Genomic DNA, 27,872 nt, shown 5'->3' on the forward strand with positions numbered 1-27,872 from the left:
TGATGAAGGTTATGTGTTTTTATAAATAAATAGCACCCAGCTCGCCGGTGATAACAGTAATAAAATATCCCACAGGAACCTTTTTTTATTGGTTCTATCCATACGAGGCTGGTAGGTTCGAGATGAAAAATAGGACTACTTTTCGGGCTGTTTGGATTCGCCATTTGCGTTTGGTTTCTGAGTGTGTGTATTTTTTATGGTGAGATAGGTGGTGGTTCATTTTATGACAACGGTTAGGTAGATAGCTAGATGGAGCAACTTTAGACCACAGCTGGAAAGTTTTCTCTATGCTACCTCTAACTCGCTCACGTTCTCAGTACTTGGTGTGAATATTGATTTTCTGTAGAATCATCTCAAAGACTTACAACGCGGCGGTTAAAGTTGTCCCAAAACATGCCAACACAAACAACAAGGTAAAGCGTGGGCCTTTTGTTCCAAAAAAAAGACATTCATTCTCATTGCTGAATATTGCTTCGCTGGAATGCTTTTGCCAACAGAAATTCTCTGGATGTCCCAAGAAGCATCTCATTATTCGTCTCGAAGCTATCGTCCGTTGTGGTGGATGGTGTGTTTTTCGGCACAATATAATGGACTTTGGCTCACAATAAGAGCGATATGCAGAATGAATGTCTGCTGTGGTGCGTTGAGAAAGTGAAAACCGTGCCGTGGCAACGATGCCAGTAGGCATATTTTCCTGTCCAACTACTGCCGTGCGAACCAATGTCGGTAACAATGGAAAATGAATTAATTTATTGAACGTAAATTTCATCACCTCTTGGCCTTCTTTCGAGTTTACGAGGAACGGTATTCGGTGTCACAATCAGAGTTGAATCTACACCTCCTCACAAAACGGACGTTCCACGGTGACTCCATTACCGGTACCCCATTAATACTGATTTAGACTACGCTCTGGACAGTGGTATGCAATGACTTTCCACCTGAGACAAGCGATGAGTCATGTTTGGAGGTTGTTTATCTACCTTTGTTAGTGTCCTGTACAAACGGAGCACATAGTTTTGCTAATCCTTACGCTTAGTCACCTTTCATTTGGTTTGTTCAACAGGAAGTTTTGTTCACACCGTGCGTTCAATGAATCGCCTCACAATCCCGACCAGCTTCAATTGAAATCGAATAGCGGATAATCTTATTTTACGCGTGCAGCTTAGCCCACCGGTAGCTCGGTTATACCAATCGGTCTAATCCTTTGCTATCCGACGGCAACACAACCACATTCCGGCTCGATTCGAATGGTTTGGCTCGGTTGTTTGGAAAGCGATTAAAATTGTCGTTCAGCAATGGGTTCAAATAGGGGTACAGTGTCCTTTTCCTTCTACTACCCGAACGAAACGGTTATACGTTCGATTATTTCCGTAATTGACAATAAACTTAATGCAATACCCGTGTGAACTGTCCCACACGAACGAACGAACGAAGATGCGTTGGAATGTTTCAAACCAACGGTGACCGAATGACCGTTTTTTCGTAGGATTAACAGTTTTTTTCTCGCTCTTCTATCCGTCCCGCATGATTGTTAAACATTTTGTCAGTCGGCCAACTTCACTCACGTCCACTCAAAGAAAGGAACAGTAGCAGTAGCCATGTGGCTCGCCGGTTTTATTGCTCGGGTCCAAAATGTTGATTCACAAAACCAACCCTCCATTGCAAAATAATGTTCCTCCCTGGAGCAAACATTTCGGTTCTTATCAACTTTTAATACCGTGCATTATGAGTTTTTCCGTCTCGGTAATCCGGTGGCCAGCAGCATTAGTGGTAAAATTCCAGCGAGCAACGATACGACAAAAAATATTCCGTTTTTTATTGTTCACCCTCCTTCCCTCCATTGACACAAACCGGATATGCTACCGCACGCGCAAACAATTCCATGGTGGTAAATGAAAAGCAATTTACTTTAATTACAGGACTTATGGCTGAGCTCAGGCACGAATACCGGTGGAAAATATAATGTTCCCGCGTGGTACATTTGAATGAGATATCTCCATTTCGGTAATTTACGCTGGAATTAACGCACTCTTGCTTGGTTTGGGTTCTCCAGTGGTTGCATCTTTACTGTAGTGTATGGTGCATCTTCGGCATGGGTAATGATTAAAAGAAAAAATAAAGCACACTACATTCAGTTAGTGCAAAAAAGCTTTATTTGGCGTGAATTTTCTCTTGAAATGATCTTTGCAATTTGCGATTCACCACTCGTGCTGGCGGATTGACCTTTAATGCGTCCTTAAAATACAGCACCAACTGGAACCGGCTTGATTCTCGGAAGTGCTATTGTTGCTTATTCCAAGTGTTCCAAATCACGGCTACAAAAAGCAAATAATTTGCTCATCCCCTTAAGATAAACGCAAACGGTCAGAGCGTAAGTTTCGTCTTTGCGTGCTCAAGAAGCAGCAGCGGGTAGTCCTTGCACGAACAACAATCGGCACAGAGATTTGCAAAACGTTTTCCCAAGAAAAGTAAAACTACCACCACGACGGCACAAAAGCATTTGAATACATTTCCATATCACCCGAGAAGCACCACGAATATACGGAAGAAAGTGCAACGATTAAGGCGTTAGCACACTGCTCTGTATTCTAGAATTTCCATAAAGCGAGATAAGTCCGAATCATAAAACTGTCCGAGTGGGAAAAAAGGAAGGAAGAATTTTTCAATTATCTAATTATTATACTGGCAAAGTGAAATGGAGTTGCGTCAGGGCAGAGGAATATGCCTTGAGTGCGGTTTGATTATTTGAAAAAGTTATTGTATGAAGTCTGCTTTCAGCTTTAGTAGAATAGTTTAGGACACTGTGAATAGTATTCTGCGCGATCTAGATTTCGGTGCTACCCAACTATGTTTTGCTTACCTTTTATGAGGCGGTTGAATGTCCTTCGCAAGCTCAGATGATTATAGAATAGCGGGCACTTTCGAGTCAGCCGTAGTACCGTCATTTATGAGGATAAGTGACGAAAGTTTGGGGTTCGTGCACGCATGGTTCAACCCATTTCGGACACCCGCGGACGGGGTAAGGTTCGTCGCATCGGACGTTCCATTGCTGACTGGCGCACCTACGCTCGGGATAAGTTGTACGTCGAACGGAGTTTCCAGTACGCCCGATGGAAGAATGACTGTTTCCGCACTCTGCACACTCGGCAGCATGGCCCCGGTGAGGGGCGGTGGAAGTGAGAGCGGCGGCACAACCTCCGAGAGCAGGATCGAATCAACCGTCGGCTGGTTCCCTTGTCCCTGGCTTGACGATGAGCTCAACTGTTGCGGTTGCTGGTGTGGTTGCGAGCTGCGACTGCTGGGCAGAACTTGAGAGCTCGGTATGAGCGTTTCCTGCACGGTGTCATTGTTACCGTTGCAGGTTCGTTCCGAGCGCCAACCGCCACCGGCCCCCCGGTTGCCGCCAACAGTTCCCGCTCTACCACGGGACGGATCAAAGCAGGGCAGCACCTGCTTGAACTCCTTGCGGAAGTTGTCATTAAGCCAGGCGTACAGGAACGGATTGTAGCACGTGGACGACATGGCTGTCAGGTGAGCGATGAAGAAAATCAGATTGTAGAACCGCCAGCTATTGATGTCCGAATTGAAGTCGTTGCACATGTTGACGACGTTCAGCGGCAGCCAGGAAATGCCAAAGATGGCCACCATCGAGATCAACATGCGGTTGGTGCGCTTCTTGCGATCTCGATCCGCCTCTTCTCGGCGCGACGTCTTGCTGCCCGGTTTGGTGCGAGCACGATCGTTTAGGCGTATGGACACGCAGATATAACAGAACGCCATGATTATAAACGGCAGCACAAACTGGAGTATCGATGTGACGATGGAGAATGTTTTGCGCATTTCCTCCGATGGCCACAGCTCCTCACAGTACATAGCACTGGAAAGCGGCCCCGTAGCATTGTCCGTCCCATTCAAGGCGACACCGTGCAACTTCATGTACAGCCCGTACGGCATGGTCACCATTATCGCAAAGGACCATATCAGCACAATGATGGTGATGCAGGTGGATAGCTTCATGCGCGGATGGAATGGATAGATTATCACGAAGAAGCGATCGATCGCGATCGAAGTCAGCGTTAGTGTCGATATGTACACACTGCAGCCCTGCGCCAACGGTACCGTGTGGCACAGCAGCTTCCCGAACACCCAGCGCCGCATGAACGTGTAGGACGGCGTGAACGGCACGGCCAGCACGCACAGCAGTATGTCGGAGAGGGCCAGATTCGTGATGAACAGGTTCGTTACCGTCTGCATGGCTTTGTTGCGGAACACGACGTAGCACACGAGCACGTTGCCAAACACGCCCAGCACGAAGATACTAGAGTACAGCACACAGAACACGATCTGGACGAGTTTGTTCGAGAAGATAATATCGTTGTCTCCGTTCGGCGGTGCCACGGTGGAGCTGTTCGGGCGTAGCAGCTCCTCGAGCGTCAGGGTGAGATTCGTTGCGTTCGATGGCAAAAGTACTCGGGCCGGCATTAGCGCGGCGGGCGGGATTGTTCCCGCCAGCGGAAGCTCGGTATGATCCAGCACCAGCGACGCCATCGCGGCTGGGGACGTCGACGTGGCAGTAGCCACCGTCACAGCGCCCACCAAGCTAACCAGCCCGGACACTGGCGTCAGCATTCCGAGGCGTCTTTGGAGCGAAGAGCGCGCTGCCTAGCGCGATAGTAAAATATTTACGATCACACACGTCCCTAGCGCCTGTCAAGCTGTCTTTGTTCGACTCGAGCAACCCAACCGGGATAAGTGTCACTGGCAGACCACCGCGCCCACACGCCTAGTGCACCCACTGCACGTGCTGGAGCTGGTCTACGTACGGTATTGCGTGTTTATCTTCGAGCATCTTTCACACACTCGTGCTGCCTCCGTTACCAAGACACACTCTCGAACCAGCGCGCTGTAATCCCGGAACGATTACCCACGATGACGAATGTCCACGGGATGTTACGGCATCCGAAAACGAGGGCCGGCTTCGGCGAGTGGGAGTGTTTTTTTTTGCGCTATGTCCAATGCCCGTGCCTGTGGCGTTGATGCCAATCCTTCAAATGCACACTTGCGTAGTTTTATCGCTCTCTTCTACGTTCGATTTTCGTCGAATCGTCGATCGTTGCGTTTTTCGCTGCCATTGATGTGCTCGGGGTGCTCCTGATTGAAGGAAAGCGGGAGAAAGAAAAAAAACAAGTTGAAAAAAGGCAGAGTTTGCATTAATATTTCGATTTATGCAGAAAGCAGACGCTTAGAAATCTAACTTCGCCCGGACGGCGTGGCGACAAATCACATTTCCCTAGATCGGTACACACTCGGCAAGGATGCGGTAGGTTCCGAATGGCAAAGGGTTCCGTGCCGCTGGTGCCATCACGAAACGGCAGCGGGTTTGTGTTGGATGCCACCGATACGGGAGCGGATTATTGAATTTTGATGCCGAATTGATTAGCAGCACTTTAGTCGGTATGCGTGAGCCTGCTGGCGACACGATGTCGTACAACATGACAGTGGTGTTACTTAATCTACGATAATATCTAAGCTGTCAATCACGCCGTGTGGGTGGCGTTGGTAGTGTCGGCAGTCGGAACAGCACAAGCCGCTGTATATCTAGGGACGCACAAACTGACAGCGTAAACCTATAAACTGGTGTGATGTAATCGAAAACTATTGACACTAAGTTGTCGAAGTGTTTATTGTGCCATGTGGATAATTTAGTGTTATGGTCGTAGGATAATAGCGTGACTATCTTCATACAGTTTTGATACAGGGCTGTAGACAGTAAAAATCATTCCAGCAACATGTTATGAAAATATAAAATGTGTTGAATATAAGCAGTAAAAAATCCAATTTTTCGATTTTCTAACGACGAGCATTTGAATGGTCTAAAGTAAACCATCAAAGGCTATGGTCGTATCACCACCCATTCGAGCTTAGTCCATGGTGGCTCGTTGTTAATTAGTGCAGGCTATTGCTAATGATCCTTTTATTTTCCATCCTCCGCAAGATACGTTTTCCGATGACACATTCATCATTGGCCCATGTCGACAGGGTTTAGAGTCATTTGCAATATTGTGTGCGCTGCGGATCGCTCTTCAAAAGGATCGTCACGTGTATGTAACATTCGTTTCATGCTTTATCCCCTCCCATTCCGCATCACTAATCCGATTGATTACATTCACCCGTCCCTGCCACATATTACATTTCGTGTTTCGAAACATTTCTGGTTTACCGTTTGGTTTTACGATTTGCGACTACCGTACTGGGTCAGGTATCGAGTTTGATGCCTAACGAATTCGTTACACAGTAATTGAGTTTACTTGCCATCATCAGTAACATTGAACTATCGGTGCAGCTCTTACTGGGCGCAGGTACGAAGTGCTGTTTTCTTGAACAAGACGTTGAAATGGAGCCCCGAATGAAAAATTCATTTTGAAGGTTCAAGATCGTTGTTCCGCTCAATACAAGAGAACACATATTGTAGCATGCGTGATTCTCAACATCATTTTTCTTTATTCGGATTGATGTTTGAAGCATCGATCTTACGGAGTGGATAGTTAATTTTGATGTTGTTATGAACTTTTCCCAGAAAATACCATGTAAAATGGTGGTATAGATCATAATATCGTTGATATGGTGTGTTACCAAAGACGTTATGAGCCAAATTAGCTCTACAAATATCAGTGTTTGCCTTAGTTCAAATAAAAACGGTGAGATCTGCCTAGTACCGATAACGCCATTATTCGACTAGAAACGCGCCCTTCATCCCGTTTTTTACTGCTAAATGGTAATGGATCTCTATTTGACTATGAAAAAGGAATAGAAAGGCAAATGTGTAGAACATGTTTGCATTACAACGTCGCTTATACCGATGCATTGGCGGGGCGAGTTGCTGCAGATTTTAATTGAATTTCTTCATGAACGATAAAGGACCGACGTTGTCCACAAATTCAATGGAAAAACAAGCGTTGTACTCCGGACGAGTTTCGTTGCTCGCTGTACCGTAAAACGAACACGTCATTCATTTCGCCAGGCACGATGTGGACCTTCCCGGCCTGGTAAGATTTACGTAACATCTGTGTGCTGCCTGCAATACACGTACATTTTACTCATCAGTGAACAATGGGCTTTAGAACAAGGGGGAAACTTCTATTTGCATTGTGGACAATCAATCGTGGCTTGAAATAATGCTGATAGAGTTTGATAAAGCCGCACTGCATTCGCCATCAGTAGTGGGATTACGTGGTATGATTGTGACATTTTCCGTATAGCGCGCTTTCAAATTTCCCTAATCAGCTTCTCATACAGTGCCGTGCAAAAAAAAGTTCATTGTTCCTTTCATTTGACGCAACAACTGTAGTCAGCCAAAGCATGACTAAGACTTATGAGCAAAGCTCTCTGTAACTGAACGGTGTACTCATGGCAGAATTGTAAATCCGTGTGAGAATTAGCTAGTCCCGTACATTTTATGAAATGGTATTTTTTGTTGAAGTATTATGTAGCTTCGTTTTATGGGCTAGGGCCAAAGATATCATACCGTATGATACGTGCATACGTAGCTTCTCTTGTTCTATCGGCACGCTATCATTTCTACAAAATGGTCTGACATTAAAACAATGGGGCTAACATTGAACCGTGAACGTGTTCGACAACGACAACGGAACGGGTGGCTCCGAAACTTGTCAGACTGGTCCGATGAATATTTCATGCACTGGGCACGTCTCGAATTCAACCCCGGAACTCAACCTGACACTAACGTCCCCAATCTTCTCTCATTCGGCGTGGTGGAATACAATAAAATATATTTTTGACGTCCATGTGTACTGAACCTCGAACCAGCAGTATTCAGCTGGACGGAGAAATCCATTGGTCTATGTTCGCGATTATCGTGCGCCGTATACGTGTCAATTATGAACAATGGATGAATTGATGACAGAAATAGTAGAAGGACGGTACCAATATATTTCAATTTTTTTATAACTTATAGAGTAAATCAACCAGCCAAACAAGTAGGAGCCAGCGTACGATAATGTTTTACAAAACCCACATCTGTGAGGTTTCATACTAAATTGAGAATAAAGAGCAGCTTGGTCTGATTTTTTTTTCGCAAATAATCTGTTCAAATATTTGAAATCCGAATTTACCCAACGGTGGGTGTTTTGGATTGTACTTCTACTCGAAGATTAGCTCATCGCTTTCTCAAGCCAGTGAGCTGTATGATTGAAATACTAGGGAGAATGTAATTTAAACTTACAAACTGAAAAAAGACTTCGTTTGTCCCTTGGCTTTGTCCACGCTTCAAGGCAACCAGATAAACAACCACTCTATCGCAAGAAAGCAACTATTTCGCATCGTTGTTGTATTTGTTGTCGTAAGTAAGCCTCGTTTAGCTCGCCAAAATGTCGCCAATCGTACTGTTTGCCGTTTTCCTTTTTCACCCCGTTTTGTGGAGGAGCTATCCCTTGCTGCGGTTTGTTAAACATCACCATCGGGTGGCTGATAGGATTTCTGCTGCTCACTCTCGAACTCATTCCATACTTTTCGCTTAAGTGGAAAGTTTTCAGCGTCCCGGCACCGAAGCCCCAGTACGATTAATGACTCCTGAGCAAAGGAAAGTCTTTCGAAGACCCGAGGGAATCGTAAATAATTTCTTCTTTCTACCGACGAAGCGACGAAAGAGATCGTTCCATTCCCGAGGACATCAGCTATCAAACACCATCAACACGTGCATAACCCCTGCTCGAGTTTCTCATGCTCCGTTGAGTAAGCTCCCTTCGGGACACGGAGCTTAGAAAATAGAAACCCCCTGGGAAGCAAAACAACCAGTCGCAAGGTGGCGTTTCGTTGTGTATTTTCGCAGAACGCGCATTGTCTTCTGGGCGGAGGCTCATTAAGGAAAAGTTTCTTTTTCTCCACTTTTCTGGCTCGCTTATCTATCACGCTGTGATCGCTCGTTGGTGCGTTACAAAACAATTTTCCTTCACGCCACAGCGAAGCATCGCGACGCGTTACCATGGTGACAAAGTTGTACTCCCGATGGCCGTCTCCACCGGGCTGAGCAGTGTCGACTTAATTAGTTTGGGAAAAGGTTAAACAACGCGATGAGATAACGGAAACCATCGCGTGGTGGGTCGGTTTTGTATCGAGTGTTTTTGTAAATAAATCTTACAAGCAGGTTGTAGATTTATTGTGCATTTGTTTCTCCCTCGAGCTCAAATGTAGCACAAAGATTGAATAGAGCTTGCTGCGAGTGGAAACACTACAGGTACTAGCAACTAGTAAAGCTTACTTAAGGCGGGGTTATTGTGCTTTCAGTTTGAAATATAATACCATGCCAAACCACTGAAGAGAAAGAAAATCAGCTAGAGGCACACTTTTTGCGTTGTTAACATGGGATACATGTTGAATCGGTCAAAAGCAACGTCTTTTACAATTTTATTTTGGATTGTCAGCCACATGAGCTGACTGGAACGCCTTTCACTCGAACAACATCAGGGCAGGAGTGAATAATCGTCGCGAGTGATGCAAACATTTACTTCAATAAATGTATCACGGTAATGCTATGACATTTTTTGTTCTCAGGGTAGGGATTGACCACAGGTGGGTAGTAATGGATGGTGGAGCACTCTTGATGAAAGCACTCTCCATCCCACAGTTGGCACCATTAGCTCGGGCTTCAAGAAAGCACACTTGCACAGTGACTTCTAGATTGGCTTTTGCCGGATCACTAGCTCATCGCGCCCGGGATTATGTTAATGTTTCGAATACTAATGAACCGTAGGGACCGAATGTTGGGCGTTGATGAGTTTCCCATCATCTCAGGCCAGGCAAGGCCGCTCGTCGGTTTTGCGGTCTTACCGAATTCTGGCCACGATGAAATTACATGCAAACGATAAAGCTGGGCCAACTTGACACCCTAACACATCACGTTTCATCTCTACACCTACACACTGGATGGAAAGATGGAGTACCCTTGTTAAGATATGATCGGGGCTATCTCGGATAAAGTGCTGAATCGAGTCTGGGAAATTTCGAAATTACTATGCGGAAAATGTGCGACCGAATCAGCCTGGGCATTATCAACAAAAGCCTGTTCGATTGACCGAAATAGCGACTGCCCGGGGGGATAGTTGCTCCCAGATAAGACCGTTCCACTTTCCAATAACCATTAGCAAACTAAATAATCCTACAAAAGTAGTATTTAAGCGTTTCGATAAAGTTGTAGCTGGAGATAAATTCTAAAACGCATTAAACTAATTGAGAGACAGAGGAAACTATTTTGCATGGGCTTTCGATACACCCGGGAAGGCATCACGCTTTTAAAATGGCAAGATAAGCTCGTAATGAATTGCTTTCATTACTCTCCGTTCCGAAGGAATGATGCCACTTGCAGAATGGCTATTGTGTTTAGGGGCCTTTCTTTATGCTGGATTGGAAGATTCGATTCTGCTCGGGACAGCTTTTGTGCGGAACAAAAATGTACAATTCAAAGGAAAAACGTTCGCCCCAAAACTTTAATATCACTTCATTTGTTCGTTAATCATCCCGTCAAGTACAAGGATACTGTCGTTGAAATCTGGGTGTTGTTGAGGCATTCCGTACTCGATGAGCATAACCAAATCATAAGATGCCTTACATTCCGATCAAACGGAAATGAGAAACTACGTGCTGTACTCGCAACGCTCGAAGGTCAAAGTTTATGGCCGCAGGGGATAAGCCAAAGTCGGTAGTAAAATATTCAATTTTCATCGCAACACTCCGCAATTTCCTTATGTACCCCCTCCCCGTGGAGTGGTCCCATCTCCGAGCTTTGCTTCCGTCGTTTAGGTTCATAAATCAATCAACCGCATCGCGCATCCCGCATCGCAGCGGGGCATCAATTAAATTTCGCTTCCATCGAAAACTGTCCCGCTTAGGCAAGCAGGCACCATGGGTGCGAGAAATGGCTGGGCAGCTTTAATGGCGGTGGTACGCTTTGCTGTCCACCATTAATTTAAACGCCGTATTTAATGAGCGACGCTAGAACAAACAAATAGAAATAAAACAAATACCACACCGACGGGTCGAGCCACTTGGAGGGGAAAATTCGTTGAAAAATATTTATTAAATTACTGCAAACGTCATTTAAACCAAACAGAAAAACAACGGCTCATAAAGCACGCAAAGGACGTTCGAAAAGGGATGGAAAGAATAAGTAATGATACCATCATTACCTAACTGACCATCGTAATGCGACGGAGCATCGCTGGCAGTCCAGCCAAGGTCCGTAATCAATTTGTAATCTGTCCTTTTGCCTAATAGTCCTTTTCTTCTCCTCAATCTTCATATCATCCTCCTACTCTTTCTCCTCTCTGTAGTGGCAACATGTAGAGCGTAAGAAAGAAGTTGAAAATCATGTGAATTCCTGGAACTCCATCACGTACCGAATCGGATTCAATCTTGCCGACGTTTCAATCGTTTTTCTTGCAAGCATTACAGTGCGTTTCTTAGCGCAGGAAGGACTATAATTACCACCCCGATGGTCATCATGACTGTTCGAATCTGTTTGCCAAAAAAGTAAAAAAAGGAGAAAAAAAAAGAAAGATGAAGAAGAGAAATCCCTGCGGTCACAAACACTCACGCTTTCATAACGAGCGGTTTGTCGGCTGACACTACGGGGCGCCGGAAAGGCTTCCGAATCAAATTCCTTGTGGGGCTAATCTTCACCATCACCATTTATCACCATGTCACGCACTTTTCGACGCACCTTCCAACGCTCATACAACACGCCCAAAGTGAGAGGGCGCAAAAAATTCTCACTCCCAAAAAAAAAAACACGCCCACGCAAAGGTGAGGAGGACAAAACTTTCCTAACCATAAACGGACAGAATGTTCCCGCTCGCCCGTTCCTTGCGCGTGGAACGGAAATGAACGTTCAACCGTGCACGAGACACGAATGCAGGAAAAGTTTCTACCCGCAGGTTATCGACAACCTTCGGCCGTTAATCCATTAAGCCCGCTCGGATCGACACGATTCCGTTTGGGTGGTGGGTTTTTTTTCTGTGCTGTGCCCTTCGCACAGATCTCTGGCTGGTCGTCATCGTTCCCAGAAATCGATACCATTCTGCGTAATGAATCTTGGTTCCCTTCATTGGCCACATTAATCATTTGCTGATCGCCCCCGGCCCTCGAGCACAAGCGACCTGTCAATTGGCAGCGAGCCGGCTTGGCAGGGCCACCCTTGCCCGGGTCAATGTCAGCTTGAGCAGCGCAGTTTTGCTGTGCGATGAAAAATTGCGATGGTCAAGGAACGTCGGTGGGTCACGCTCGCGACAAGTTGACTTTCAATAAACTGGAGGTTGAGCCGGTGCTTAGAAAAGTTCAGCCGGGGTGGGTTAATCTAATGTTAAGCTATTTTGTAAATGTTCCGCCTCAAGCCAAGGCCAATTAAATGATCTTTGTTTTGCATTTTATTGTCCGTGATTAATGATAACAACGACACATTCAGAATTTGAGAGAGTAAGCTGTTTTTACGGAAGCTAGGGAGACGTTTAATATAATTACAACCACGGCACGGTTGATCAAACAATTTGCAAATTATGATTAGCTTTACACATGCAGCAAGCTCTGTGAATCTCATTATGCAGGTCAAACGCCATCTTGGGGCAGCGTTCGGGTATCGGGGAGGGATTTATTAAAATGATCCAAATTTATGGACACACTGGATTAGAGATTTTAATTAGACGAAGCACGACAAATTCCTCAAAAGCTTTCCGGAAGCTAGCCCATGGGGCAAAGCCGACGGGGATTCGTAGAAGTCATCATCGTCGTATACGCATTCCCTGGGACAAAGGCAGGACGGTTCGTATGGAAACATTTGATCTTTTTTTTGCTGCTTCTTATTTTTCCGTGCTTCTGCTTCTTTCCAGAACAGAGCCGGGATCTCGGCAGGCTCGTATATTATTCACCAACACCTGGGCAGGCGTGTTCCGGAGCGCAAACACGATATTCATTTCCCCTTCCCAATATTTATCCAACAGTCTCTTGGTCCCGGTCGCTCTGACCCGTAGGAAGCCTGTCCGGGAGGCTTAGGAAACCGGTAGCGTTTCTAAAGTGGAAAATAAATTATCATCTGCCGGGTGGTTCGTCCTGCCTGCCTGTGTCTTGCCACTGCGCGAATGCGTGTCGGGAATGCCAGCCTACCGATCCTTCGAGAGAGTTTTTTTTTCTTTGCTTGAAATGGAAAACAGAAAAAAACAATCCTCCATTCGAGGTACACTTTTCAATCAACGAAACGAAAATTGCTTTCCCTTGCGAATTTCTCAAATTCTCCATTATCCACTCAGCCCCTGAAAAGCCACGACCATGTCCAACATTACTCTCACAGCCGCACACAGAGCCGCACAGAAACGCGTACACTCCACCTTTCTACAATTCATTTTCCGATCATCGATGGTGAAAAAATTGGACCAGCTCAGTCCATCTTCTCGCTGCCTTTCTTCCTTCCTCTAATCAACTGTGCTGTATCGCGCCTGGAGAGTTGTTTTTTTTCATACGGTTTTTTTTTGGTGAGAACACTTTTTCCGCGCTCGTTTACGTTAGGGAGGAAATCTTCTTAAAATGGCTTCTTACCTTCGTTTATCACGTTTCCCTTTTCGTTGCATCTGAAAATCTGAGGCCAAGCAACCTCACCAAAATAGTCCGCAAAAGGCTGCACTCGAGACGGGAAGATGGCATCCTGGGAGCGCCACTGAATGGACCGATGAAATAAATTCCTCGTTGGTGTTATTTTTTCCACCAATACACCAATTCTGTAGCGCTTTGTTTTGCGTGGTTGAGAATTTTTTTGTGGCGAGCGTTGGCAATCGTGTCTCGTAGTAAGGGTGGGCCGCGTGGAAGACGTGCGGATGCTTGGTCATGGGTAAATAAATACGCGTCGTCGCTCATTCGAAGTCACCCGTACCAAGTCATTTCCCTGGCGACTAAGTATAGCACTAAGTACGGCCTCGATTGCAGCTCCTTCGGGAGCTGATGGTGATAAGCTAGCGAACGCAACAAAAAATGCTCGCTATCTACCAAGAAGGAACATTGTGAAGAAGCGAGAAAACACAGCAGCTATCAAGAGGTTTGGGAAATTTATTCGCTCGTCAACTGAGACGCTTTCTCGTGCGGCAGCAAACCACCTGTGTAGAATGGACCGTCGGGAAAGGTTGTTTCTCCCTATCTTCTTGAAACGGTCATCATTCATCAGAAAGCAGGTGAAGCTTGCCAAATGCCCACCCTTCCGCATCATCGGTCGTATTAAGAGCCGTTTAATGTGATTTTTATAGACCCCTTTCGGTTGGTTTTCCTTTGCTCTTTGACTTGCTTCGTGGGACAAGATGAATGGAAACTGATGTTTTGCTATAACGCCGAGTGCGCGGATGGCGAAGGAAATGAGTAATGGTCGCAATGGGTAAGGGTATTAGTGGGATTTTTTTTCTGCCAGCAAAATGGAACGCAGCACAGTTTTTGTTTTGTACGCGACGCAAAGCACAAGTGGCGAAAAAGTATATTCAAATAAAAGCATCCCAAACATTGCTCCGAAGCATTCCCTAAGGTGCAATTTATTAGGGATTTCGAAAGATACGCTCAAGAAATAAAGCCTCGTCGGTCGTAAATTGCGTTTTTTTAGTGAACATTGTTCTCTGATAACGGATCGAACGATCGGTAAAATAAATCAATCACTACAAAATAGAATACTCGTTGCCCGTTCCGTTTGATGGGTAGCACAAAATAGACAAGTCCTCGATGCGGCATCCATCCATCGGCTCTCTCGACTCGTTGGTTCGGCCATCGAGATAATTTCGCCACCATCTTTGCTTTCGGTGAAGCATGCAAAAGGCTTCCCTGCGCTATCGCTTTCTGAGCGAACGTTTTGTCTTGCGCGACACGAAATGAGTAAGAAATTAATTAATTAATTACATTCTGTTTCTTCTGCTTCATCGAGCTGATCGAAGACGATTGTCACAAACATCCCGGGGTCTTGCGCTGTCCTCTGAAGCACCTGGTCCGTGTCACGGGAGAATTTATTTCTGTCGCGGTGAACGTTTTTGCGGCGTTGTTAGCACCGAGACAAACTGGCCACCATCACCACCAGCTAAGTGATCTATTTTGTGTTACCGTGAATGTTCGATGCGAACATTGTCCCACGTAAAGAACAACAGGAACAGTTACCGTACGGTACGTACAACGCTCTCCGGTGTATATTGAATCAAATAGCATCAAACCCAGAAGGCAATTTATGCAAAAAAAAGTTAATCTGATTTGTTTTGCTGTTTTGCTCACTCTTGAAATAATAAAGCGCATCCAACCGTGATTGACCGTGTGTAACGATGCTAATGGTCAAACTTGCAACAACATTCCTCCATACCAACGTTGAGCTAACTTTACTTTTCACGTGACAAAACATGAATTTGCTTATCGATTCGATCGATTGCCGTTTGACTGTTTGTCCGACCCAAGCCATTAATCGGAAGCCATTCAGTTTGATGAAGTTGGCAAACATTCCCCTACCCAAGGAAGGGGTTTTGAACCCCGGATTGACCTTCCATCTCCTACGTAGTGCACTGCAAACTCGCAGCCTATTTTCCACTCTACAGTAGCTCTCCGAATGGCCCTGGTGGTTTGAACGAGGCAGTTGGTAGGCTTTACAAATCGTAAAAAAAATACCAACCCAGTTCCACTGGACTTACCGGTAGCTTATACTGCCCCCCGGCCATCGGTCGATCAAACTGAGCCAACGTCGTCCGGTGGCCGGAAATTGATGGCAAGCTCTTTTTTATTTCCTTTAAGATTTCCTTTTTCCCTTTTTTATGTTTCCTCCTTCAACCGATCGATTGCGGTACCGTTACGGTGGGGCACGAAGTGTAGGTAAAGTCATCCAAACTGGTCGGGCTTGCGACACCGAACAGTATCGTGCCGTACGATCGGTTTGAGTCAATAAATTTCAATTCCGGTCGCTGCCCAGCTGCCAAATATAAATTCTTTGCGCACTGGTAAAGTTATCGTCCACACGATATGGGTGGTAGTTGCCTGTTTTACGCCGGCAACTAACACGCGTTGTCGGAGTGCTGAGATGACGCAAGAACCGTTTTACGGGATGGTAACTATTACTAGCACGCGCAACGGTCATACGTTTGAAAGAAACGGTTTTTAGATAACTATATTACGATAGGTTTCGGCGTATTCCCTGCCCAGCATTAAGTTGTATAGCCGTGAAAGCAATTTGCAATGGAATGCTTGAAAGGGTTCCCAAAGGATAAAACAATAAACCACGAAAGACAGCCCTGACTCCGCAATTACTATCCTCAGAGGCTAATGACATCCAAATGGTGGTCAGTTAATAGCGAGAGCTTCGTTAATTTTACCCGTAAATTATCACACCAGCACGCACGTAAAACATCGTGTCTCTTAAGATGTTTCGAAAGTACACAGAAGAAATGTTATCTTTTAAGCAAATTTGCTCTTGAAGTAAAAAAGGCGTAGGATAATCTTATTAAAAATTTACACCATGATGTATAATTACGCACAGTGGAGTAAAAATGCGCTTCTTTTCAATGTACGCATTTTCGCAAGTGGTATCTTTAATGAAAATTCCTACCGGTCGTGAAAGGCAGCTTTTAATTAATATTTGATCATACTGTTCGCATTCCAATTACGGCTCGGTGAAAGGATTCTTGAAATTTTGTGGCGTACTCTTAGCGCCGTTCGCGTACATTTACCAAATGTTACGGCATCGGTTGTGGTACCCTTATTATCCTTTCCTCGAAAGTACCAATCCACCAACAAGAAGCAGAAAAAAATATTTAACAGTCCAAAAACTGCGTACAGTTGTAAAACCTTCTAATCCTTCATTAGGGTGGGTTAGATTTAATTTTTTGGGGAGGATATTAGGGAGGCAGTACAAAAGCGGAACATCACCTCGAGTTTGCATTGGTTGAAAAAAAAAGATCTAAAAAAGCACACCAATGCCATTGCGTGGCTGTGGCATGTTTCGGTTACAGCAAACCAAATCCGGTGACATAAAGGATAAGTGTAGTTTGTACTTTGCGAGAGATTGTCTGCAGAATTGGTAATGACGACACGGCCGGTTGCAACTTCGTTCCCTTGCCCCGTTCACTCATTCGTAAAGGAAAGATAGCAAGGATAGGGACAATCGCTGCGTAATGTTTCTGCACCATTATCGCATTATCCGACGGTGTCACGTACGGATTCCGCACCGGGGAAGTGTTCAACTATTAAACATTTACACAAAAGTGGGGACGGTTTCATGGGCGAGCATAATCTTATACCGATCTTGTTCTTGGTCTGCTTGGTCAACGAACGTGGTCGCTTTCTTTTTGTCCGAACAGCCAGCCATGCCGGTCCATCGCTGTGGTCAGTTTGGTTTCGCGATTGAAAGGGAGTAGTGTGGTGTAGTAAAAAGTACATTCCACGTCCATCACCAGTTCATCAATCTCTGCTTCGGGGAAGGGAAAAGCATTGCCGAGCTTAAAGCGCAGCTCACCCTTTGCTAAGCGTACGGTAAAAGCGAATAGCGCGATCGAAACGACTGTGGTGCCGTGGATTACATGGCTCAACCGTGCCTTTTACATCGTACGATGCAGAGAGCTGTGCGCTTTCATGGATCATTACTGATTAACTGGCGGGAGGAGGATTTGCCGGCTCTTTCCCCAGCGTAAGCTAACTTTTCTGCAAGTTACGGGACATGAGTTCCAGCTAAAAAAAGTCATTCGTTCCAGCGACATACATCATGCTCGGGGTGCTCATTAAAATCTCAACGTGCGGTGTAGAAGGAGAAGTACGATCTGTGAGCTGTAGCAGCACCTGCTTATCAGCGCCGCTAAATCTACTGTACTGAATATTTCGCGCACAGACATACATAGAAGGTTCTGCCGAAACAGTTCTGCCGGTTAATGATGTTAAAAGAAGGCCGACACCATTACCGTACCCATTTGCAAATCATTTTAAATCCAGTGTCCTAAAGCAGCGGCATGTTGAAAATGTAGGCGTGGGAGCCGGCGTAGGTGAGTCGTGATTTTCCTTCGCACATTATCATTAGCGACTGTATCGTGCACAGCATAAAGGTACAAGATGAATACGTACGTCTGAGCGAGTTAAGACAGAGAGATGTAACCCGGAGTTGAAACATTTCATTCTCAAACTTTTGAAGTAAAATTTCGAGCGTGCCATTTTTGTTACCAACAGCGAGGAAAAAACCATGCATACGTGGAATGTGGAATCACTTACATGAATTGACATTTTCCTGCGCGACGCATGCCGTACGGTTCTCAGCAACGTACGCTTGAACGTTATCTGCCTGCCAGGCATTTCAACGTTCGATTGTTCATCTTCTGTTCTGCATGTTTGCTGATGGGTCTGTGCGACCGTTTTTCCTGCTAAAAGCTACGTGTGCTTTCCCGTAAGCACGACCGTTAGCGCTACTTGCACGCGTTAAGCACCCTGCTTAAAAATGGCTCAAGAAGTTAGTGTCAAATCGGCTGCTCGGCACCCGGAGGGGCACACAACTCGGCGAGGTGTGATGATAAACGATGCTCATAATTTACGACTCCCGCCACCGCGGCTTGGTGGTGAGCCTCCAGTGTGACCGGCTTCACCAGCGCCCTTTTCCGTTCCCGGCCTAACGACAACAAACGGCACACGTTGTCGACGGTTTGCTAGGAGAAAGCATGACTGCCACAGGCTTTCGGTTCGCTTCCGCTCCATTCCATTGCTCGTCTGACCTGCCGGGCGGTGTGGATAGAACCTATCACAGTTGCGCCGGTGAGAAGTGAACCATTTATCACCGAACGCCATCACTTTGGCGCGAAAATAGCGGAACGTGTGCTTGGGATGAAAGTTTTCCCAGTTCTGCGCTGAGTGTTTTTGCAATGGGTGATCCTCTCCAGAAAGGTGTTTTGCGACTTTACTCAATGGAAGAAGAAAACACAGTGCCTTCTATAAAAGAAACAAGGTGGGAAAGTTAAGCAGAAGTGCTAGAGCCTATTGTGTGTTTGAAAGCTTGCAAATGGTTTTGCTACTTTGGTCGTTACATTTGAAACGAAGCTGAATAGTTTTATTGCTCAACTACGCTAAAAGCTTTGATGAATATTTTACAGATTTTAATCAAGCATATGGAAACGCATTTGTTTCACACGAATAGAACCATTAACAGCATTTCTTTGCAACAATGAATCATTTTGTGTGATGTTAGAAAAGTGCTGAACACTATTTTTAAACATTGCTGAGTGCATGGTGTTTGGTCGTGCTCTTCAAACTTTGTGTTTGTGTTCTCCAAAATAAATTCCTTAGTCTGGAATAAAGAATCAAAGTAAACAGTTTTAACACGAAGCCAGCGGAGACCACATCGTCGTTGACTGAGAGAGGCCCTATCCAAACAAGCTGTATCGACTGTTTTGAAAGGCATGCCCTTTTTGCTTAGCCTACACAAACCTCCCGCTATTGTTCGTAATGAAATTATCCTTATTCACTGTTGACATTTTCACTCAATTTAAAGCATTTCCCTGCGTGCAACGTTGTGAGTCCCCAAAGTCCTGTTAGCCCAAAGAAGAATGAAGAGCTATAACACTGTGTCTAGCATAAACAACAACCGTAAAGTATGTTTCTTCCGTTTGCTATTGGTAAAAGAAAGAAGAAAATGGCACAAGGAAGCCCCTTTTTCCCATCAGTCTTCCGTCAGCCCCTTTGATGGGTTTGTCAATCTTCCGTACGCTTTTCTTCGTTTACCCCGACAGGTGCATGGCACTCGATCGGAAAACTACACAAGCGCACTTGAACAATCAGTTTGCCCGTGTGCAGGCAGCCGGGTTCACCTGACCTAGCGAAGAGTTTCAAGCACCACAAAGGGAAAGGGGATTGGAATGTAATTTCTTCGAATGGGACTGCTTTTGATCACGGCATTCCTCTGCAAATACACGAGCACGAGAACTGGGAGCAGTCATGCATTGTTAGAAGCGTGATTTTTCTGCTACTTTTTGGGGTCTTCTTTTTACACCGTACAAGAATAGGATGACGATCTGCAAGCACAACGCAACGGATGATAGCATGGGAAATGTATCTTTTCGTTGAAAGCAGAGCAAAAATGCCATTCTCTGGAAAGGCAAACAAATACGCACGATATCCTCTGTTGGGTTGAAGTAAAGGATCTCAATGGAAAATCGTTTTCCTGTGTATAGTTCCATTAGTGATTGAAGATGTTTGAACTGCATGGCAGATCAGTACAAATCTGATTTCAAGTATTAAGCACATTTAAGTTACAGGTATTAAACAGTTGTTTTAGTTGCGTTTTCAGCAAAGTTGTGGCAATGAAAGATAAAATTTAATAGGACAATAAGATATTTATCACACATAGCATTGTTTAGCACAAAACCATGGTCCAGGTATAGCTTTTTACAGCATGTGGTCTGTACGGTTTTGTCATCCGTAATGCCCCTAACCAGCACTGAAGTGATGCTTAATTAATAACAAAAGAGTAAAATGTCTCGTCTGAACGGTAAAAGTCAACATTGTGAAATGGGAAACCACCGGACCACATGTTTCGGGTTTCGATTTTCTCCATCATCGTTCGGGGCCACTTTCGTGCATCGTCTGTAGCAATCGGGGCGAATGATGAGTCGGGGCTCTGTTCGTCTTTTGCCGTAGCCCGCAGTACATGGCGAAAACTAACACCAAAACCCCAATTCTGACTTCGATCCATTAGAAAAATGGATGAGTTTTTCATTGTCTCTGCACAGCCGGATCAGTGGCAGAGGGTTTTGCCACGGCATAAGAAATGAAATTGTCCTTGTAACAGAGACACACGGTGAATCCCGCCGCGGTAAGACAGGCAGGCAGGTAGGGAAACGAGTTGGGACTATTTTTAGGCACAGCATTGTGTTCCGAGCTAGCGACATCTGTAGATATACAGGTAAGCCTGGTGTAGGCACTTCGGAATATTCAGTTACCAAACGTTCGTCTATATATCCTCGACCTAGTTCGGAGCATGGACTTAAAGCGGCAACAGGAAACAATCCCATGTCATGCAGGATTTTGGGATGTGGTATCGAAACAAAAGAGCAGAAAACGTCATGGCCGTGTCCTAATGACAATACTCGTGAAAATGGCATTGGATAATGGATAACAGATGGTACGGGAGTTCCATTATTGTTTTACGGGCTGGGATTATCGGAACCTGAGTGTGTGAGACTACTTGTTGGAATGGGTGGGAAGTAAAATGGATGTGTTGTGTTGGGGGTTTCAAGTGATGCATTGAATTCCAGATGAAATATGGAACATAAAAATGTGTAATGAAAACATTGAAACTCATCTTTCATTTATATTAAACCGTTTTGCGCTCGGTGGTTGCAATCAACCGTGCTCAAATTAATCACAGGTTAATTGAATAAAAATCAACATTCTACGGAATGGCCACACTTGTTCGTCTATGGTAGTATTGTTAATTAGATTGAATCAATGAACGAAACGACCGTAAACCTATGTGAAGCAGAACACACTCTCATCAGCCGGATATGGAGGATTAAAAACTTAACTACTTAATCGCATTATCTTGACCTCAATAATCATTCCATTGGAAAGGTTGAATGGTTTTGATGTCTCAAATACAGCGCACTTATCATTTTTAGAGCCTTGTTCGTCTTTTAAAAAGAGTACAGTATAAAGCGAAAACGAACTGTATCGGTACATGGGATCATTTTCAGCGCCATTTTGAAACTATGCACCATACCAACGCGCTCCCACCGGAGCATAATGAAGCAATCATGCGGGATCGTGGGACTCGAGTGGCAAATAAATCACTGTCAATTTTCGTCAAATAGCAACGACACACGAACAAGGGAATGTGAGACGAAATGTCTCGCACCGGCAACAACGCAGCAACGCAGACCGAAGATGCCATCCTTCGAACGAAGACTGACAGCTGACAGACAGTGCTGCATTGGCGTTTCGAAGGCATCTTTCGTGTGTTGTGGCACTAGATTTGATAGATCAATCAGCGCATAAATCCAATCCTCTGGACAACGCGAAGCGGCTGGAAGGCAACGCCAAGGCGCCTGTGAAGTGTGTTGGATTGGAGCGGAAGCAACAGCAAATTGTTTACAATTCGCATACCTTCCGCTCGAATTCACAATGCCCTGTTCGGCGTATCTTTTCAAGACTTCAGAAGCCCTCTGAGCCAAACCCCGGTGACATCTTAGCTGGTCCCCAAAGCTGGTGTGCCGAAGATGGAGAAATGGGAGAAGCCTCAGTAAGTCGTTACCACGCCTTGGAGGATTCGTTAGATCTTCTGCGAAGCTTGTTGTTATTGCTTGGGCCGGGAACGCAAGTAAACAAACAAACCATTTATCCCACACCGCGGCTGTGTTGTTATCCCTACTCTTTTGCTTTTGTCGACTCCCGCGGCTGATATATTCAACAGCAGCCGGCTTTTTTTGGCGTCGTGTTGTTTTGGCGTCGACAGCCTTGCTTCGATTGATGCGTCTCGTTAAAAGCTCGCTGTGTCGCTTTAGTCGGTGGTTATTTAACATACTCAGTGTGTGTTTCTTTTTTTGCGGTATCCTTCCTGTGAACCTTACGACTCTTTCTCCCCTCTTTATCTGGTCCCACTTAGAAGATGAATTGTGCACCATTTTCCAGGGAATTGTAATCCCATGAATTTTAAGCACCGCTATAGAGCAGCGTGAAAGCGCTTCATTATGTCCACATTATTCAACGAAATCGTTGAATACATAGTCTATGTGTCGGCATGGTACTGTGTTACAGGTGGCTCTGACACTGTATTTACCCAGTCAGCACTGCGTGTCCACAATTGTGGTTAAATAGCCCTTTGTTGCCGGAATGGATTTAAGGGTAGATTATTTCCCTTTGCCAGCGGATGAACCTTGTACGTCATTCCCCCGCCACGCACTTCCCTGAGCATCGCCATCATCCTAGGTTGCGTCTACTTTCAGCAAAATCACCTGAAAGTCCTCGTGAAGGCCCTGGTATATCATGCATGCCGTATTACAATGTGGTTATTAGATGATGTGGTCTCTCCCTATTTGCTTCCGAGCATGGGACGACCATGGCTGGTGGGCTCTGCAGAATGGGATTATATGGATGGTCGTTCACGGATTGGGCGCTCTTTTACGCCCGAGGCATGATTTTTATGGTTTCACCAAGACGCATAAATAAAAAATTGATTTATCCTCTTCTCGTTTCACCTGTCGGTGCGGATCTCAGGTGGCTTTTGGTATAAGTTTGGGTGTGTATGTGTGCCCAAGCACCGACATTTGCGGTACCATCTGTTCCGAAGTACACGTTACATTGTTGGAGGATACATTTCATGCCTAACCATATTATTTTCCGGGTCATCATCTACCAGGACACGCATATGTGACAGTAGGGAAGGCGCCGCTGTTGTCCTTTTCACAACCCGATGGCTGCGTGTGCGTATTAAGGTGTGCAAGACATCACAACAACCACATAAACACAATGAAACGAATGGCCTCAAGAGGAAGATGTAACCAATAACAACAGCAACATCTTTGGAATTGTTATGGTTCCCGGCCGTACGCGTGATGAAGCCGATTCCCCGAAACCTGATCCAAATTCTTAGCTCCATCTACACTTTGACGATCAATTTGATAACAAAAATCGCATTTTGATGGGCCAATCCACAATGTCCTGCATCTGGAAAGCTCCTGCCGTGCAAGGTGGGTCGTGGCCACCGTAAGGGAATCACATTTCAGGACGCCCGGAGCTCTACTACCGAACCGAAGGCTAGAGTTGATTAGGGAATTGTGTTGAAGTAATTTCGATTCATCACATCAACCTTTGGTTCTGTGTTTACAACGCACTCAATACTCAATATCGAATATTCCCAAGGAACGAGAAATAAAACATCGTGGATCGCATATGGCAGCCTTTTTGCCGAGCTAGGGGATTATTTTTCAATTCCATCTCATAAATTATTCACACATAAGCCAACCCCTCGCTAGTTAATCTGCGGATCTCTCGAAAGAAGCGAACAAATTTTTCGAAAACAAACAATCCAACGCAATTTTCATCCAGAAGATATATTTTTTTGTTTTCTACCGAAAAGCTTCAGATGAAACTGCTTTTGGTAAAAAAAAAATATGTTAATGGTTGAAGCAAGATATTTCCACGGAAGTAATCAAGGCTTGTTTTGTGTGTTTTGTTTTTTTTCACATAAACCAGTTTCTTTTACACCCACGGAACAGCTATTGCCGGCTTTAATCGGGCACCAAGAAACTTGGTGCGAAGGTGTTACCGGAAATTCTGGTAGCGGCAGTGTAGGTTAAAAAAATCAATTTAACTTTTACCGCCCAGCACCTCATCTAGCATTAGAATCTACCACAACTTTGCGAACGCACTAGAGCGAAAGCATCGTTTAGCTTGCTGTAACTCCATTTCCGAAAGACAATACCTGTTGTTGTTCCGCCGTTCTGCTCGAATAACTTACAGTTGAAGCTCGTGCTGTATTAAAAAAGAAAATTGGAAAAGGAAAACCTCCACCGTACCGTAGCAGAACCATTCCAGCCGCGAACCGATTGCGTACCTAGGGCAGGACCGAGCGGGTAAAAAAAACAACCTGAACAGACCCGAAAGACGCAATCCAACACCTTCATTTTGCGCCGGAAAGCATTAAGCTCGTGCAGCCCAGGGCTGTTGAATTGTTTTCCAGCTCGTTGACTAAATTACTTCCTAAACAAACTGACGGATTAAACGGAAACTTTTCCTAACGATACCAGCGTGCATCATACTCATGCTTTTGTTTTTTTCCTTCTACATGATTAGAGAGCGGCAGCGTTAGTACGGTTTGGTACCACTTTTCGGCTACCCGTCACCTTGTACGTCAGTCATACTACCCTGGTGCGCAAAACAATCGTCCCAGCCTAGCCTGGAGGGTGTCCAAGTGAAACTCTCCTGGGTAAGTAAACATCCTCCTCCCTGCGGAGCCATTATTGATTTCAACCGCTGGCCATCGGCTGGCCAAGGCGTCCCTACGTGCGTACCCGAGGAGCCTGTTGGTCGCAAAAGTTTCATTCTCGAAAAACGGCGCACTTTTGGGCCCAAAGCGCTCCAATCAGAGCCTCGATAGCTATCCAATAACGCCATCGCTATCAGTGTAATGGGCGTTCGTTGCTGAAAATAGCTTTGGTGGAATAATCTCTCCCCGAATTACTGACCGTGATAAGGCTAGCTGAATGCTTAAATAGATTCACAAACAACCGCTTCCGCTAGAGCTGATTTCCAAACAGTGTCACAATTGATGTTTACCGATTCTGATTACTGTTCGCTCGAGGAGCAGGATTAAATGGAGGCGCCCAGTCGCCCGTCTCTTTTCGAGCGAGCACAATCGCGTGTGGAACGCCTTCTTGAGGCCAGGCGAGGTACTAGAGTTGCACTATAACCATACGAGCTGAAATTATTGTGCCGTTATGAAGCAAAAATTACAGCCTATAACAATACAGTGTGCCAATCCATTGAGACGAGACATACAATATGTTTATTGAAGTTATCCAGTCAACAGTAAACATCAACAATTGACTATTCACAACACATTTGCACATAATGCTTTTCTTTTTCATTTGCTTTCAAACAAAACACAACATTAATAGTACCAAAATATTTCGTCCCAATGCTGTTGTAATTGACATTGATACGGTTTCGTTACTCTCGGGTGTCAGGCAAAAACAGGCATTCAGAGCGGGGCTAATCAACGCGGATTGATTCAATTGATAGAAACCCCGCCATGGAACACAATTCACGTGCAAGATGTTATTGAACAGTTCCTCGAATTCAAATGGTACAAAATGGATGAATATCGACCATTTTTTGGGTGCAATCCCTGTGGCTTCGCAAAGCCGACGAAGCGACGATGGATGAATATTTGAATAATACAATTTGGATCATTGATCCCGTGGTTTCACATGCCACAGACCCACCTCAACAGACTTATCGTAGGCTCTGTGCTAAACCACAACACGCCACCTGTCAACAGAGGTTATCTTTCGTATAACTTCCAGCAGCGCGACTTGCACACGACATCATAGATCTTTCAGCTTGGGTTTTCGCTTAGCTTGGCTTCAGCTAGACTTCCAGCTGGTCTCTAGCTGTCGCATTTTACCACCGGCTGTGCACGCTATCCTGTCAGATCATGACAATATTTATCACTGACGCGACAACCACACAGCCATGGTGGTGGGGATAGAATACGACATGGTCTAGAAAACAATTCGAATGAAGTTTAATTCCAGCTAAAGGAACAAAAAACGAACAATCCGTCTAGCAGCTTCGGATGGAAACCTAATATGCACGGGGAAGATTCGCGACAAACATTGTACTGGCCTGTCCCCTCGAGGTACCGACATTCAGCGAAGCAATATTCCCAGCCACGCATCACCCGGACATGGTTTCGCATTGTAGTGGGCCAACGAAGGGATGAGAGAGCGTTTTTTATTATCATTTTACATTTCATCATCCGCTCAACAAACTCAACCGTCGGCCACTTCCCAAAAAGCTTTCTTGGAGTACACTTTCGACGAAAGAAGATAGTATCTTTTACGTTCCTTTCACCGGACGTGAGGCTAGCATCGGTAGCATTGTTTGTGTGGCGCAAAAAGAAATGAATTGGACAAGCAGAAGCGGCAAAGGCAGAGAGACAAACACAGCCCGACCACAGATGATTGGTCGCTGAAGCATGGTTTTCCTTCATTTGAGCAGCACTTTTTCTCATAAATAGCACAAATAAATCATCACAAAAGCCGAACAGAGCTGACATACTAATTCATCTGGACGAAAGTTCTATCCGCCGTTGGGTGAAGCGAATGAACACCAGCAGAATAGAGCGAACAGATGAATGGAGCGGTTTTGTTGGATTATTCGCTTTTTTCCTGCGTGAGAAATAAATTGTCCTCAGGTTGTTTTATTATCGTTCGGGAGAACGCTTGGGCAATGTTTATATATTCTTGGATCTTAAAACAACTGTCTCATTAATATCTACCAAAACTACGCATTCTGGTCGACGTAAACACTTAACGCGTTTTCAAAAAACACGAAACATTTGCCAGCAATTTGCTGCTAACCGCTAAAACCGCACAGTTTACACTTTTCACAACACTTGGCACAAACTTTTTTTTTTTGGTGGCAATCATTCACAACGGACGGTTTGGACGGCAAAGTGGCATACAAATAGTCGGTCGCTCGTTGCAGAAACACGCCGAATACATCGCACTTCAAATATGTGCGACCGCAACCATATGAGTGGTGGCTGACGAAGGCGATTTCCAGCGTCATAAATCATCCATCACTTCGTCATATGCAGCTTTTTAAAGTGCTGCTAGAATGACGAGCATGATGATCGCTCTCTGCTACGGTGTGAAAAGAACTGAATGAGTATTGGGATTTTAAAATTGAACATCTTCTAATGTGTTTATTTATAAATGTTTTTTGTCAGGAATTCTAAAGTCAATTACAGCATAGAACACTGGACAATGTTTTCCATTTTGTGTTGGAAATATTTTTTTATATGTTCCAACATATGCTGGAAAACTGTGACGAAAGTTGTCAAAAATTCCCATCTGTTACAAATGATCTGCTTTTTTATTCACGACATCCGGCCAAGACTTGCTTTCATAATGTAATGCACCTTGCGACAGGCGGGCCGCTTTTGCTCATTTTGCTGGTCGGGGAACATAAACTTTTACCATTATTATGGTACTCTTTAGGAAATCACATCTTCCTCCTGCCCGAGGCCGCACTATAGCACACACCTCCGACACGGGTCGCTCGGTTCACTTACAACATCCTAAAACAACTTATAAAATATGAAACGAGGCGTAAAA

The 27,872-nt window shown here is 45.0% G+C and overlaps 1 protein-coding gene across 1 annotated transcript in view; it reads right to left on the reverse strand.

Moving 5' to 3' along the window:
- LOC1280335 (prolactin-releasing peptide receptor) overlaps positions 1-27,872 on the reverse strand; it is a 53,079-nt gene that overhangs the window by 18,665 nt on the left and 6,542 nt on the right. Inside the window, exon 2 of the mRNA XM_320180.2 lies at positions 2,861-5,151. Coding sequence (XP_320180.2) covers positions 2,902-4,629 — 1,728 coding nt within the window. The 5' untranslated portion in view covers positions 4,630-5,151 and the 3' untranslated portion in view covers positions 2,861-2,901. The remainder of the gene's footprint in view (positions 1-2,860; positions 5,152-27,872) is intronic.

Source organism: Anopheles gambiae, chromosome 3 (assembly GCF_943734735.2).
Source record: "Anopheles gambiae chromosome 3, idAnoGambNW_F1_1, whole genome shotgun sequence".
Classification (NCBI taxonomy): Eukaryota; Metazoa; Arthropoda; class Insecta; order Diptera; family Culicidae; genus Anopheles; species Anopheles gambiae.